This window comes from Prosopis cineraria, unplaced genomic scaffold, assembly GCF_029017545.1.
Source record: "Prosopis cineraria cultivar Desert tree isolate PC_DT_omini unplaced genomic scaffold, ASM2901754v1 PC12, whole genome shotgun sequence".
Classification (NCBI taxonomy): Eukaryota; Viridiplantae; Streptophyta; class Magnoliopsida; order Fabales; family Fabaceae; genus Prosopis; species Prosopis cineraria.
In genome coordinates this window covers 37862505-37879308 of record NW_026555343.1, presented here as the reverse complement: position 1 = coordinate 37879308, position 16804 = coordinate 37862505, and the positions used below count along the sequence as shown (strand labels likewise).

Below are 16804 nucleotides of genomic sequence, written 5' to 3'. Positions count from 1 at the left end.
TTTCATCTCGGTGAGTTTAAAGTTCTGACCACCTTTTGATTCCACCCAGAAACTTTGTTGGTTGACAGCTATATATAGCATACACTATAATGGGTCAAATGCAAGTGAAACAACCCACTCAATTATATAAATATTATCGCGTAATTTTTAACTGGCAATCAGGTGAAGAAAAAACATAATGTATACACTACACACACATATATAATTATATATAATATATTTTTCATTTGTTAATTAATTTTTTTTGGCTAGTACAAGAAATAAATCCTACTAACAGCAGAGGTTTTCTTTTCTGCGGAATTGAAGGCAAAGTAGATCCCTCCCAACTATATACAAAGATTAATATTCAAATCCCCAATTACTTAATTAAATAACAAAAGTTTATATCGTTCATCAACTTGAGTTGGTCCCACATGTTAATCTATGCCGCCGTTATCTTTCATCCTTGCATAAAGGCCATCTGGCCATGCTAATCTTCTTTGTGTTGTTCCAATTTTATCAAATGTCCCTGAAGAGACATTTGTGCCGTTATCTTTTATAACATAACAGGTTAACGTTATTAATCAATCATACAGATATTTAATTTTCTCTGTTTACCTTTTAATTTTTATTTTGATATACTTCAATTTTAAGTTACTTGGTTTTTAATTAGCTGTCTTAATTATTTTTAATAACTCATCTTTTACCTTTATTTTCGAAACTATATATATAATATATAGAATCAATCAATATCATATATTATATAAAATTTATAAGAAGCCAAATTATTCAAAAGTTATAAATAATATAATTTACGTTCAGCAACTAAAAGCTCCTCATAATCAATAATTCATAACGCAAATAAATACAAATTATATTCCGACAATTTTACACAGAAAACATGTCAAAGTATATATAAAGAGCCAACGAAAAATTCAAAAAGCCATACAATATGGCGGTCCTCATTTTCAGAGTTTCACCGAACTTTCACCTAATCCTTTGGCTTTAAGAGAATTCCTTTGCTTTGTAAACTGAAAAGGTAAAACCCCTCGCCCTTAAAGTTCTTAATATATTGCTGTGTTTCATCTTTACCTGCAAGATTTGGTCAAAAAAAAAAAATCTTTACCTGCAAGAAACAACAATTATTGTTGGCCATTTCACTTTCACAATTATTGTTGGACATTTTAATCTTATTAATTTGTACTGCAAGAAAAATTTCCAAGTTAATCAAGACCCTCATTGACCCATCTTAAACCGACCAGCAGCCATAATAATTCTCTCATCACTATCAGAGAGATCCCCAAAATCATTTCACTTTCATTTTAATTTTTCCTCCTTAATTAATATCAAAGTTTACAATAAACTAATTGACCAACTCGCGAAACTACGAATTACTTAGTTGTTTCTGAAGTTTTATATAATTACATGCTGTAATATTTTGACAGCTAATTATCTAATCCAAAACCAACCTAATCTCTCAAAAAACAAGTGGGTAAAATTTAATCTCATATGACTAATTAAAGTTGACGTGAGTGACCGGTAAAGACTTTCTTCATCACTTAAGTAATTAAGTGGCTGGTTGGTGATTCAAATCTCAATAACTCTTGTATACCATTTTCCCTTATTAGCTCAGAGATATAATCTCTGCTATTGATAAAGTCTGAAGTATTCGTGCTTAAAAATAATAATTCCGTAGGCTCAAATATAATTTTAAAACTGATAGGAGTATCTCTTTTCAAACTTCACCTACTTATAATTATACAATTAATTAAATCAAATTAAATATGAGGTAGTATTTATTTTAACCCCTTCTATGACATCTGCAGTCGTTTTGGTTTCACGTTATGTCACCATGTGGATATACTTCATTTATTTTTATTTATAAGAGAAACTATTATTTTTTATTTATTTTTTTATATAAGCAAAATTGTATATTTTAATAAATATTTATTACACATTTTTTAAATCACCCCTTATAATTTACATTAATAAGAAATAATTAATGCATATTTATATTGATTAGCATAGGGCATTTTAGTCTAATTTTTTATTTTTAGACATAATTATTATGGTTAACCAACTTTCTTAAATTATGTGCTATAGTTTTTTTTCTTACATATAGAAAAAATGGAGTAATTAGGTATTTGGTAAACATAAGTATCCCATTATTTTAGCATTATAATTATTCACCACAAACGTGACAATGGGTTACTTTGTCCATGGACGGATCTTCTGGTGGATACTTTCTTTTGAGAAGTAAGCAGCAACCAGGAAAAGGGTTTGTTAAATGAGAAAAAAGAAATAATTTTTAAAGCAAGAGTAATAAAGGGGGAAAAATAAAGCAACAGCGAAAAATAAAGCAGCAATAAAGCAACAGATTAAAGTGAAGTTTGCGGAAAGGCCACGATATTTTAGAGAGGGCACAGCCTATGGTTTCACACTTTGCCAACTTTAGTGGAGTCATATCAACACTACTTTAATCAAAACACAGGGTGGTATTGGCTGTGACATGCCTATTTAATTAATTAAGTTTAATTAAATCAAATTTGAATAACTAATTATATTAATTAAGATCACACTTCTAATTCATTAGGTCCAAAAGCTAGTTTTAAAACTTTTGCATATTCACAAATTAAACTACAATATATGTAATTTAATTTGTCACCAAGCGTGGTGATTATATTTCTTTAATATAATTATTCATTATTTATGAGCCAAACTTAATAGAATCACATTGGTGCAGAACTCAAACTTAAAATTATTGATTAAGTTAGCATAACTACTCACCAATTGCACTACATGCTTGTTGGTATTATATATACATATTAATTAGATATATGATAGTCCTATATTGAGTTATCAAAAAATTAATTACATCTATATAAATGTGTGCTGAGTCCTTCCAAAATAACTTAAATTATTTTGATTATGTAAATGAAAAGTCTTAGTTTGTGATTAATACAAACTCTAATATAGTCTCAAGAACCTGACTAATTTGGTACTAAAAAGAAAAGAATAGAGAAAGCTTGATTTGAAGTTTAGAAACCATAATTAAATAATTAATTTCTAGATGCAAACTTGCAAAGATTCAAAATTCGTGTATATATCACAGGGATATTCAGTTAGTTATTCCCTACGTACGGCACGTAAGGGTAAGTATATTAATTCGTATATCCATGAAGTTTATCTATTCCAAAAATTCTTCTTATATGGACCTTTTAAAGTACATATATATGATTTTTATATTATCTCATATATTATTATACTGGATCACCACCCTCATATATATATATATATATATATATTTTAAGTTTCAGAAAATGAGATGCTCACGTGTGAGATCGAAAGCGCAAAGCAAAAGAGGACAAGGAAAACTACGAAAAGAGTGTAACATAATTGTAATGCTGAAACTAATAATAAATCAAAATACACATTGTCAAAGCCAGTACTCTTGTGGTATATATATAGTGGCATCTAGGTCACCTATATATCTGTGTGTCCGTTTCAAGCTATTAAACTTGTCTATAAAATTTGTTTTTTTAAAAAAAAAAAGTAAGATAGAAGGAAGAATTAGTCAAAGGAGCTAATTGCAGCATTTGATTTCTTTTTATTTCAACGATCATATATAGAAAAACAATAGTAAACTTACAAATTCATTATGCACATAAAAGGAATAATATTAATGAACTCATGATCAGTATCAACATATCCATGTCCAGATTATTATCATTATTATTTGCCAAAACAAAGTCTATGATCCATGTCTGAAAAATTCACACTGGCTTTATGCTAATTAACAACATCATTATTAATGAACACGGTGGAGATAATGTCTCATGAATATTAGGTTCAAGCTTGCTTCCTCAGGTCCTTGTAAAACCTCTTTATAAAGTCCTCCGCCTCCTTGTCCACCTGGTGATCCCTGTCGTCGTCTTGCACCGGGAAGGGCGAGTCTGTCACCCGCAGCTGCCTCACCATCGGACTCCTTCCGAACCCGGGAAGCGCCGGCGACGCCTCCACCTCGTCCTTATTATAGTTGTTGTAAGAACAATTATTGTTATCCAGCATCTCCAACGCCACCTTAAGCGCGTTGCTGACAGCCACCATGTCGTCGTCCTGAGTGAGAGGCGCGTGAGCACATGCGAAGAAGGGATTGTGGCTGTGGCGGCGATTATGGCGCTTGGTCGGGAAGAAGCTGTAGTTGGGAGTGTTGCCGCAGCTGAACTCGTACTCGCCTGCCGCGGAGAACTGCAGGTGGGGGTCGTGGGAGGAGGCGGAGCTGCCGTGGTGGAGGTGGTGGAACACGAGGTTGGCGATGGCCTTCCCGGCGAGCTTTCCGCGGCGTTTGAGCATCATGTTAAGGTCCATCACGATTTTGCCCTTGAATATGCCTTTTCTCAGCATGAAGAAGGCAACGCGAACCATGTTCCATACTCTCTTAGTTATTGCTGGCACGTTGCTCTCCATCTCTATAATACTTCGGTTTTCTTCACAACTTTAGAGAGAGAGAGGGACAGGTGCTAGTTTTATTTTGGAGTCTCTAGAGAGAGAGATGCTAGTTTTATTTTCGAGTCTTGAGAGATAGAGAGAGAAAGGCGCGAAGAGATGTATTGTGATTTCTAATTTCGGATTTCTGAACTCTGCAGAGGAAGGGCCTATGGGAACTATATTTATAGTGGGGAAGAGCTGTGAGGGAAAGGCAAAGGAAAGGCAAAGGGAAAGGCAAGGAAAAGGCGTGTTAAGTTATGTGTGTGGGTGCATAGAAATTCGGTGTTGCCTTCTTTTTTATTATTTTATTTATTTTTATTTGCACCCAGTTGCATTATTGGCGGAGTGCTGCCTTGTGTTAAGTTAAAGCCTATATTCTGGCCAGAAAAGAGTTAAAGGCTTTAAAGCTACATATGATCAATAGTTTAGCGGGAAGGGATAGTATTTCTCAAATTCAAGTCTTTATGAGTTTGACAATATTTGAATCTAACTCAACTAGATAGTTATATATATATATATATATATATATATAAGTTTAAAGTTATTTCTTTTTTTTTTTAAATTTCTCATGTTCTTATTGGAGGCAATTATATTCCAAGCATAATTTTACATTAAATATAAATACTAAAAAAATGTTAAGTTAAAGCTCACGTGAGAATCCCATAAGAATCCTCACGTGAGCTTCAGGTGCAGGGGTAATTAGATACAATTTGGTATATTGGACCATTTTGCGGTTCATGATTATTTATCTTAACGGGTGAATTTATTTAAGAACTCTAGGGTAAACATGCCTTTCAATTTTCCTAAAAATATGAAGCTTGCAATCTTCTTGTTTCCCACTAGCATAGCCGAAGACATTCTTAACGAAGGGGTTAACAAATAAATTATTTACATACACATACACACATATATGTACAGATGCTCGGTTAGAATTGGCGTTTAAAGAGAGTCGGCTCCTCATCCACTATCACTTAGCTCCTTAACGTACCTCATCCTTATCCGTTATATTTGTCATATTATTATGCAAGCTTTTTCTTCTGGGACACCCTTAAAAAGCAACATTTAATATAATATATATATATATATATATATATATATATATATATTCCACTTTCAGGATCTCAACATTATTCCCTAGCCTGCCCTGCTTATATCAGTATATCCAAAGCTCATCATAGTAGTATCCTATAATTTTAAAATTCATGTGGCCTTTAATTTCTTTCCATGTCTTATCACCGCCAACATATAATTAATGAAGAGGGATGTGGATTTTTGTAATTTCAATTCCTCCTATAATTCTTTATATATTTTTTAACACTTGATCTAGAAAACATTATGTTAAAGTTATTGTCAACACATAGCTCAAATTAATTCATGCACAATATCCAGCCACATATACATAGTTTTTTAAAATATGTATAAGGTTAAGGTAGGAAGTTGCCACCTTCAACTCCGGCAGGCCATTTTCGCCCTATATAATTTATAGTTCTCCCTTTTAGTTTGAAAGTTTTTATGACCACTTTGTTTATGTGTGTCTGAGAGATTGAGAATGTGTGTGTGTTTTTTATTATTGCTCCTGTATTGCATTAAGCTAAGGGAACTTAATAGAAATCTAGACTAACACGGATAGAACATCAATGGACCATTCCGGGTGGTGAGCTCTACTACCAATTAGTTTTAACAATGTTATATTTTTAGGAACTGAACTCAAGATTACTGATTAAACTGGAGCAATTCTTTGCCACTGATCAAGTGTTCTTTATGTGGGAAAAGGATTAGAACTTGGCTGTGTTCAAAAGGACACGAACCCAAAGTAGCTTTATGTACATTAGTTAAAGCTGATAAAGAGAAAAACCGACCCCACTTTCCCATTTTCTAGCCATATTATATATATATATATATATATATATGGATTCTCATAGTGCTTTCCTCTTTAAGTTACTTGCCCAATTAAATTTGTTGGCCGAAATTAAAACAAAGATCTAGGCTTTACTTGGAGGACGAGATTCCTGGAGTTTCTTATACGTTAATAATTACCTTGGTTTTAATTAAAGATTATTGATTAGACTGTAAAGGTAACAAACTTCGCATTAATCTGATCAGAATGCAACACGTAGAGAGAGAGAGAGAGAGAGAGAGAGAGAGAGAGAGAGAGAGAGAGTGTGTGTGTGTTCTTTGACTACATGAAAAATCCTTAAATATATATTTAGATTACCGATACATAATGATATATGATACTATATCACAAACAAGTAACAAATTCTGCAGAAATTAATTAGTGCTGATTAATCACCAAACTGAATTATTTCCTACAAAATAATCCAACCCGTTAAGAAACATTCATGTTATTGAAGGGGATTAATATTTTCAAATTCTCACTATATGTTATGTAGAGAGTGACATGTCTATATAATGTTTCCTTATATGTTATGTAATCGATTAAGCGATTATTTGGCACAAAAATGTCAATGGATTTCCTTTTACTTTGTACGGGGACGTTTCTTGCGGCTAGTTTCTTAATGTGACAGCTAGAAACCAGAAAAATTAAAGTAGTTTCCTCTATGCAATATAAAAAAGTAATTGAATATTATATTAAGAAAATCAAAGCAGATGAAAAAATAAATTTAATATTGGAAGAGAGGGACCAGCCTAGCTATATATAGTATTAGATCTATTAGTTTCACTTTGGCACGTCCATGTTTTTGGGCCAGTAACGTTTTTTTTTAGCTATATAATGTTATATACAAGAAGATCGAAAAGGATTATTTTTCTTAAAAATATTTACGGCTTGATTATATATAGCCCACTATTCTATAACGTCTATCATTAATTAATTTCTATAATAAAAAATATAAAATATTAGATTCAGTGGACAATGTGATCATATTTTTTTATCATAAGAAAAAACTATCAAGAAAACCTGCTCCGCTAACAGATAACCCTAACGCACTTCGCCCAGCAGTATCCTCCATAGTGAGCATATCTTTAATGCATCAAAAAGCAACATTTAAATATTTAATACATTTTAGGACCCAAAGATTACTTGATTCAAACTTACCAATATAGCCTTACATTCCCTGATTCCAAAAAAAAAAAACCTCACTCTAAAATTTAAATTAATTTATCATCCAACATGCCTTGACACACATATGAATCTTATATCAAAGAGCTTATTAAAAAAAAGTAAAAATGATAAGTACGAGTGATTTTTTCACTAACATGCTAGCTTTTTGGGATAGACTCTCCTTTTGATCTTACACTCATACATAATTAACACATGTATTTATAATGAAAGATTGAAAGGCTTAAATATTGATTATTCTTTTATAAAAATTTCTAATTAATAAGACATTATTAATTTTATATCCAATTATTCATGAATCTGAATTGCTATGAGGATATTGCAAAACTATGTTACCGTTAAATTTAAGAACGTTTTAACTTTCTTAACACATGTAATTCAAAATTAAATTGAAATATTAAATCATACATGCATTCAAATAGGAAGAAGTTGCCACCTCCTAGTACAGCAGCAGGCTTATCTCATTTGGTCAAATGATTAAGATATTTATCTGAGGATCACGAAGCTTCTACTTAAGTGTGATCATCATGGTTTTACTTAAACATCACTTAGATTATAAAGATAATTAAATGTGAAGACATTTGATTTCAGAATGCAACACGCGTATAAATTAGCGTGGTTGATTTTGACGTTCCATTTATCGTTTATTTACAGTGTTCATGAAAAGACCGTAGATATGTTTAGATGCTATCCAAGTGCCATACATCAAATGGTTTGATTAAAAGGAACAATTTGTAGTTTGTTTCGTGTGGCATTATATGTGTTAATTAATCAAACCACTAAAAGAAATTAAAGCATGGGAGTTAAACGTTGTTGTTTTATAGCATAATTAAAGAAAGAAAGAGGCAATTTAATGAGGAAGATTAATTAAGTACATATATTAGGAAAAAAATCTTCAATAATTGAGCACTAAGTCGAACTCAAAACCTCCAACCACTTCTCTTTGTTTCTTGTCTTTTTCATGACTATCTTTTTTGAAAGAACCTAAATCTAGAAGCAACTTCATTATCATGCTAAAAAATCAAATGTACGAAACTGAATTATTTGGAAATGCTTTACTTTTTTGGGTTTAGATGTTCAGTCACAAATCATTCAAAAGAAAGTTGTAATGTCACCAGATAATTTTATGTTTCATTCACCCAACAGGAAATCTAACGGCTACCTAGGAATATCCACTTATTAATTTTCGTTATTCAAATATGATGTTAGTTTTCATTAGTCTAAATTATTGATTAATTTTCCCTGACTGAATAGAGAAAATTTTATTCAACTTTTGCAGATGTCCTTGTCTTATTATATATTTATAAAGTATGAAAATTAAAGTTAAAAATGTTAAATTTCATAAAGCACATCCTATTTGATACCATGAAAGAGTTTTTGATTGAAGTAGAAGTGAAATTAAAAGGAAGTGAAAGAGGAAGAGGGAGTGAGGTGAAAATGGGATTTTAAAACATATTTGGTATATATGTGAGGAAGTATGGGTTATTTTTAAGAAGTGAGGGAGGAAGTGGGTTTCACAAAAATTGATGGAATCGAATTCTATGGAAAAGTTAGATTCATTGTACCAGACAACCTATTTTTTAAGTTTCACCTCCATTTCCACTTCTCCAATACCAGTTATATGCTACTAAACAGGGCACTAATGACATAAAATAATTAGATTCATGTTATACCAAAGAAAAAAGATATAAATTGTTGAGTACTACTATTTCATTTCACACTTAATAAAAGGTCTACAATTATTACCATTGGCTGTTTAGTTCAATTAATTAGAAAGAAATTGTACCCTTTTAATCAAAGTTTCAAATTTGAGCTCTAGAAATATAGCAGCAATATGTAGAACTCACATCCATATGATGAAATTAAAGTATCATGACCTGACTTGATCCGGATTAATTTATGTCCTGTAAGTCCCCTCAGCTTGATATGGGCCAAATCCAAGATATCAAGTGCTCAATATAAAAAAAAAATAACATTATTTATTTATATTTTGACATATATTAATTAGAAAAAATTATTTTTATTTAAATCGTTTAACATCACGCGCGTACATGTAATAAAAGGAGGCACATCGATCAGACACGTATGTGTGTGTTAGGGTTTTGAAAAATGAAACCAGTGTTTGAATTATATATATATATATATATATATATATATATATATATTACCAGTAATAATGCAACCAAGTGCCTATGTGTGGCAAAAAGGAGAAAGCTTAGTATGAAAGAAATGGACTTTTCTTGTTTTCGCTTGCCGGGCGCGTTTGGTCCACCCTTTGCTTTTATGTACGTTACTTTTTTGCCGTCCTACAATTCCGATTTATAGTTTTTATGATGATAAATCTTTCTAACCCCCGTTACACTTTGTTGCAGTTAACTATTAATTAATTCATCAGCAAGGTTACTTAATTAACCCTAATCATACCTTTGCATTTTCATCATGGTTATATTCACGGCAAGTTTAGCACTAAAATTTGGCATTAATCAATTATTTATATGCCAAAAAAATATGCAATCATAATAATATAGTTCGTATCATAATTAAATAATTAAAATCATCACTTCCTTTAGTTTAACTCTCCATTCATATATATATATTTTCATGTATAAACTCATCAATTACGACATGCACAAAGTATGAATCATGTGCAATGGTCTGGATAGGAGATTTTTGATTTGGCAATACAAATAATTTGAAGTTCTTTAACTTTTTTCATTATTTGAACATGTTTAACAGCTATATGTCAAATCAGCTCCAAATCTTGCTTTATCACGCCCAAATAAACTGAGCAAGCGAAGGAATCTTGATTGTTCAAATTAGTAAAATTATATGCTTGCTAGATGCTTCGCTTTAATATTTGCTATTATTAGTCCTAGCTACTATATTATTAATTAATTTCTTCACAATATATAGATAAATTCACCAATGTGTGTGTGTGTAACTTTCTTTCTAAGTGAGAATTAATTTTGGTATCTGTGAGGAGAAAATATTTTTTATATTAGAAAATATAACACACAAACATTCGATTATATATACCAAAATTTAAAAAAAAAAAAAGAGGAGGAGGAGGAGAACTAAGGCAGACATAGAATTAATAATATTAATATATGGTGATAGTTCTAATGGATATCAAGATTTCACGTGAAGCAAGTAGAAATAAAAAAGGCCAAAAATGTGAACATCACAATTTAGTATCATTTGGTATAGAAAATGCCAATGCAATCACATGTTTCTTTGTTAGAGGATCTTCATGGAGAGACGTTGTATATAGCTACTTTGCAAGGAGGAAGTGGTTAGTATAATAATAAAGACTTGTAAGAGTCAAAAAAATGAAAAGAATAGTAATAAAAGAAAAAGCAAATGATGAAGTCAATATAATAACAATATTTTGAAGAGAGAAAATAGCCAGCGGTTTCACTTTGAGATGTTATTAGGGGAATCATATGGGTACAAGTTAGTGCAAATATTGTCCTGCTCTTTGTTGTGAAATCCAATTTAATTAAGCTTAAACCAAAATACCATGTTAAGAAATTTTTTGCACATTCATAAACTGCAATTACTTTATATATATATATATATATATATATATGGTTACTAAATGTGTGTTTATATATATATATATAATTGGTTACTAAATGTGTGTTCATATTGTGCATCGATACATAACATAAAACTTCTAAAAACATCAATTATTTTTAAAATACTAAATGCATGTATAATTGTGTATTTTCCATATTTATTAAAACTTTCACGAGGACGATATTACAGTAATAGCTTTTTCGTTATAATTTCTTTTAGTGTCATTAAATAAAAGCGTACAATTAAAGAGCGAAAGAAAAAAGCGAGAGCGCACGCGCAAATGTCCAAACTTTTTTCCCTAGTGGACATGATACATATGTATGGGGGTGCGTGTTGGTGACTTGGTGTATGCCGTGTCCACTATTCAACGTTCATGTATTGATGCATTCACAAAGCAAGAGTGACATATACACATACATACATATATGCATTCATAAGGTAAAAGTGACATATGCATATACATACTTTTATACATGTGTGTGTCGTACATTAAGTGGACATTTCATTTTGACCCAGAGTTATATATTTAATCTTATATATTAATATGCTTTTATCCAATCAAATTAAAATAAGTAAATTTTATTTTGTTACAATATTAATAATAAAGAGTTTGTTATAGAACAAACAATAGGTTAAAATATTAAAAAAAAACTCTTAAATTTTGAGGCAATTGCACAAAAACTTCTTTATTTTTAAAAGTTTAAAATTAACCTCTTGAACCCTTTCTTTTTCACCACAAAACCTCTACTATTATTTCTTAATTATCTTACTAGCTAATAGAAGTTATCATGTCATGTTAAAAAAAGACGCGTAATAGTTTATGTGGCATCCAATGTTAATAAAAATTCTATCTATATTTTTTGTTATTATTAGCTAACACCGGATGCCATATAAATTGTTATGTCTCTTTTTTATATTATATGGTAACTTTTGTTACTAAGATAAATAAAAAATAATAGTAGAAGAGTTTGTGGTAAGAAAAATTTAACAAAGAGTTAATTTTAAATTTTTAATTAGTGAGAGAGATTCTATACAACTATCTTAAAATCTAAAAGAGTTTTGTATATGTTTTAGCGTAAATAATGTGTAATGGATCCGTGTGTTGATTTACTTGAAAATAAGAATGTAATTAAGTATATAATTTTTTTCTTAAAAATTAATTATTTATAATCTAATGTCCTTTAATTGATATTCAATCAATTTTTATATGCAGAGATTCAAAATCCTTTTTGTAGAAGAAAGTGTGGGAAAGAGCGCACGCAGCTATATATATATATATATATATATATATATATCAGAGATGAGTATGAATGAGGGAATATACAGAGTACATATAATTTTGAATTCTAATTGTAAATAATATTAAAACTAGGTAGACACGTTTTTAATGCATTTTATGAAACTTAAATTTTTGCACACAATTATAACTTAAAAATGATTTATTATAAGTTCTATGCATTGATATCACAGTCATATGCCTCGCCGTTCTTATGCAGCGTAATAAAATATGATGCTCATGTTTTCGATCATGAACATGCCGCAAAACAAGAAGAATAAATTGCAGGCGAAATGTTAAATCAGAGAGATTATTATTGTGATAGCCCTAATAGAGAGGCCAAAAAAAATAAATTTAAACTAAATAAAATTAATTTGTTATTATTTAAAGGGAAAATTAATCTTTTAATCTTTCAACTTTTAACTCACTTATAACTCAGTCCCTCAACTATAACTCGCTGTGACTCAGTTCTTCAACTATAACTCGCTGTGACTTAATCCCTCAACTTTTGATTCACTTAAATTTGATCCTTATTTTTTAATTTTTTTTAAAATTTTTTATCAAATAAGAGGGATAAAAAATGCTTATATATTATTCTAAAATACCCTCCTCTTGCTCATTGATGTGAGATATAAGCTAACATGAAAACAAATTAACAAAAGTTCAGGAACTAATTTGTAAGTGATTCAAAAATTGAGGGATTGAGTCACAGCAAGTTATAGTTGAAAGATTGAATTACAAGTGAATTAAAAGTTGGAGGACTAAAAGATCAATTTTTCCTTATTTAAAATTAAAATTTTTAAAGTTGTATATCTTGTGAAATATTTAAGATAGTTATCCCATATTTCATAGGATTTTCTAGCACTCCAACAAACCCTTAAAATAATGTATCTTAAATTTTATACACATACATAGAAGATATATTAATAAAAAAAATCATTATTTAGATTTATTAGATCTAACCATACAAAGCCCTAGATTCGTTTATACTTCATCCACTCATTCTTCTACACCACTGCCGCCACACTTGTTGAAGCCACGTTAATTCCTATTTAATTGTTTTATGCAACAAGCCTGAGGGACAACATCACCCTCTAATTTCTTGGCAAGCGTCACTCCTTTATCGGGTGATGCTAGCGAGACTTCTGCAATTGGTGCAAAGTCATATAAAGGGGAAGGGATATATCTCTACTATTAATCTCAATCGGTGAGTGTATAAATAGTAAGGTGGTATAATTTTTGTTTTCACTTGTGTTTGTCTTTTCCAGTATCATCAAATTTTGATTGTGTTCTTGTAAAATCCAAAACTTGTTTGTTCTTCTCTTTGTTGTAATCCTTAGATCATAGGAGTGTTTGATTCAAAATTTAGTTTTAATTGTTATTCTGGTATTGCTTTTATTTCAATAAATTATGAGATGTGGTTCGTTCTTGAAATTTGAGAATGACATGATGATTGTGTGATGGAAAGGATAACGATGATTGTTAATGTTGGCACCACTATTTCTAAAATGTTATTACATTTTCTCCTCTTTTGTTTACTGTTTGTCTTCTCTCTTCTCAAAATTTACCTCCAGGTTTTTAGTGTGGCAGAGAGTGGGGCCTTTTTGAACTCAATTTACTTAAGATATAAGGTATGCTGATAGTACAATCATCATAAAACCTTTTCAATGATCGAATTCCCAAGAGTTTGGCGTAACGCACACCCCTAGAGTTTGATCCTACAATCTCTTCTACAAAGATTAGTGGTACTAATGTTGCCCACTTCTTCACTTTGTAGGAGAGATTGTGGGATCGAATCCTAAGGGTGTGCGTTATGCCAAGCTCTAAGGAATTCGATCATTGAAAAGGTTTTGAGATGACTGTACTATTAGCACACCCTATTGTGAATAAATTGGACCCACCAAGAAAATCTAGGGGTAAACTCTGAGAAAAAGAAGGACGAACATTTATGGTTATAATTAATTTTAATTTTGATTTTTTCATTTTCAAAAAAATTAAATTGGTTTGTTTTCTAAAGGAGGAAAACATTTTTATTTCAATTATTCTTATTTTTATTTTAATTAATTTTGTATTCTTTTAATTTCTCAATTATTTTACCTTATATTTATATATATGTCAGTCGTTTCATTACATTATTCCTCACCATAAATTTATATGGCATGTAATAAATTGTATATGTTATATTGGCAGGATGGTTATTGCTCACTGGTAAATAATGAAGAGATATATATTTATTATATTGTAAATGGGACAATTATTTCCCATCAGGATTAATAATGAGTGACAATTGAAAGAGTATCTATAATTGAATGTTTAATGACACGATTGTTTGATATAAGTTTGTGATCAAACGTTGTGATTGAGTGTTGGGGAGGAGAGACTCTCATTTCTTTTCTTTTTTTCCTCTACTTCTCCCATCTCTACCTTTTATATTATTTTATTAAATATTTTATTTTAAAAGATAAAATTAATGAAGGGTGGAGATGGGGGAAGTGAAGAGAAAAGAAGAGAGAAGAAAAGCAGAGTCCCTCTTCCCTTGAGTGTTGTGATGGTCTGAATATTGTGATTGAATGTTTAATTTGAAAGATTGGGTATCAAGATATTACATGATTGATTTATCATTTTTGACACTTCAATTTAGTGGGAATGGTTAAGATTATTTAAATAAATATTTATATTTTTGGGAAATATTTGTGTGAGAGGTGTAACCAATTAAAGATTGCTAGGTTAAGTGAGATTAAATTAGCTTAACTTATACACTATAGTTGTGACTTATATTTTGAATCGTGACAAGTATCTTTTTTTTTAATTATTTATTGAATATAAAAAAATTAAAGGTACAAATATATATCTGAAATAGCAATGACCTTGGAACCGAAATCCCTAACCCACAAAAGGTGAAAACTGAGCTTGGGATCTATAATTATCATCACCACCATATCAAAAATTGCTTAATGTCTTACTGTTAATTAATCATAATTAACATTCAACACAACATATCCAAAATTGCGCTCAGCACTGCTTCTTCAACCCCCTGTAGAACCTATTTATGAACTCCTCCGCCGCCTCGTCAACCTGGTCGTCCTTCTCATCGTTGCCGTCTTTCACCGGGAACGGCGAATCCGTCACCCTCATCTGTCTTGCCGCCGGGGTCCGCCCAAACCCTGTAAGTGCCGGCGACCCCTTCGCCACATCACTATATTTGTTGTCATCTAGCATCTCCAACGCCTTCTTAAGGGCATTATTGACAACCACCGCGTCATCGTCCAGCGTGAGAGGCGTGTGAGCACAATCAAACAAGTGAAGGGGATGACGACGTTTGGAGAAGAAGCTGTAGTTCGGAGTGTTTCCGCAGCTGAACTCGTACTCGCGTGCGGTGGAGAAGTGCAGGGAAGCGTCATTATTGTAGGCGGCGAAGCTGCCGTGGTGGTGGAGGGAGATGAGATTGGCGATGGCTTTTCCGGCGATCTTTCCGGGACGTTTGAGCATGAGGTTGAGGTCCATCAAGAGTTTTGCCTTGGCGAAGCGTTTTCGGAGCATAAAAAAGACGACTCGTACAATGCTCCACGCTCTCTTGGATATTACGGGCAAATTGCTTTCCATTTCTGTAATGAATTATTGATCTCTGATTTGTCTACGGCGTTAGAGAGAGGGAGGGAGGGAGGGTTTGGATTCTTCTCTTGTGATGTCCAGAGAGAGAGAAACAGGAAGAGATTAATTGAAGAGGAAAGAGCAAAGAGGATGTGTATTTGTAGGTAGGAGGAGAACCAAAAAGATTAGTGGTGGAGGGAGGCTATGTTGTATAATTGAATCTACCCTTCCCTACAATAGCTTCTGGGTGCATAGATATTCTGTGTTACCTTGTTTTCAATTAAGAGATCATTAATAATTCAACTACCTAGAAGTAACTCAGGTATATATAAGATCGGAAAGAGTACTGCTATATGTTAAAGCTATGGAAAGCAATTCCATATATCACGCCAAAAAAGTAAGCGAGGGTAAAGGAATCTTGACTTGTTAAAAGAAAAATTCTTAAATAATCTAGTGTATCACATCATCCTAATCAATTCAATAAAAACCTCAGATGGAATTAAATATAAATTGATTATAATATTAATAATAATAGAAAGAGAAAATGTAAGAAATTAAATAAACATTCTATTATAAAATTAAAAGCATTAAAAATAATAACATATAATATTTTATTTGATTAAATTAGTATAATTTTATTGGATGGGTCATGGATGGATCATGGATGATGTGTATCAAGTCTGAATTAGAAAAATCACATGCGAAATGCTTAGCTTTTATATTTGAGCGAAGAAAACAAAATATTTGTTCAGCGGTAAAGCAAACTGAAGATTCAAGAATTCACTTAATAAATAAATAAAATTCCATTT

General features: G+C 31.2%; 2 protein-coding genes and 1 pseudogene across 2 annotated transcripts; all 3 read right to left on the bottom strand.

Moving 5' to 3' along the window:
* Positions 1-462: 462 nt before the first annotated feature.
* On the bottom strand, positions 463-518 carry LOC129289736 (U6 spliceosomal RNA; annotated as a pseudogene).
* A 3157-nt stretch (positions 519-3675) lies between these two features.
* LOC129289402 (uncharacterized) lies at positions 3676-4625 on the bottom strand. The gene has a single exon (XM_054926164.1). It carries the CDS (start codon positions 4444-4446, stop codon positions 3829-3831), a length of 618 nt encoding a protein of 205 aa, XP_054782139.1. The 5' UTR covers positions 4447-4625; the 3' UTR covers positions 3676-3828.
* Positions 4626-15252: 10627 nt separating this feature from the next.
* LOC129289602 (uncharacterized) lies at positions 15253-16269 on the bottom strand. The gene has a single exon (XM_054926395.1). The coding sequence runs from the start codon at positions 16005-16007 to the stop codon at positions 15417-15419; it is 591 nt and encodes a 196-aa protein (XP_054782370.1). The 5' UTR covers positions 16008-16269; the 3' UTR covers positions 15253-15416.
* Between the last annotated feature and the right edge of the window lie 535 nt (positions 16270-16804).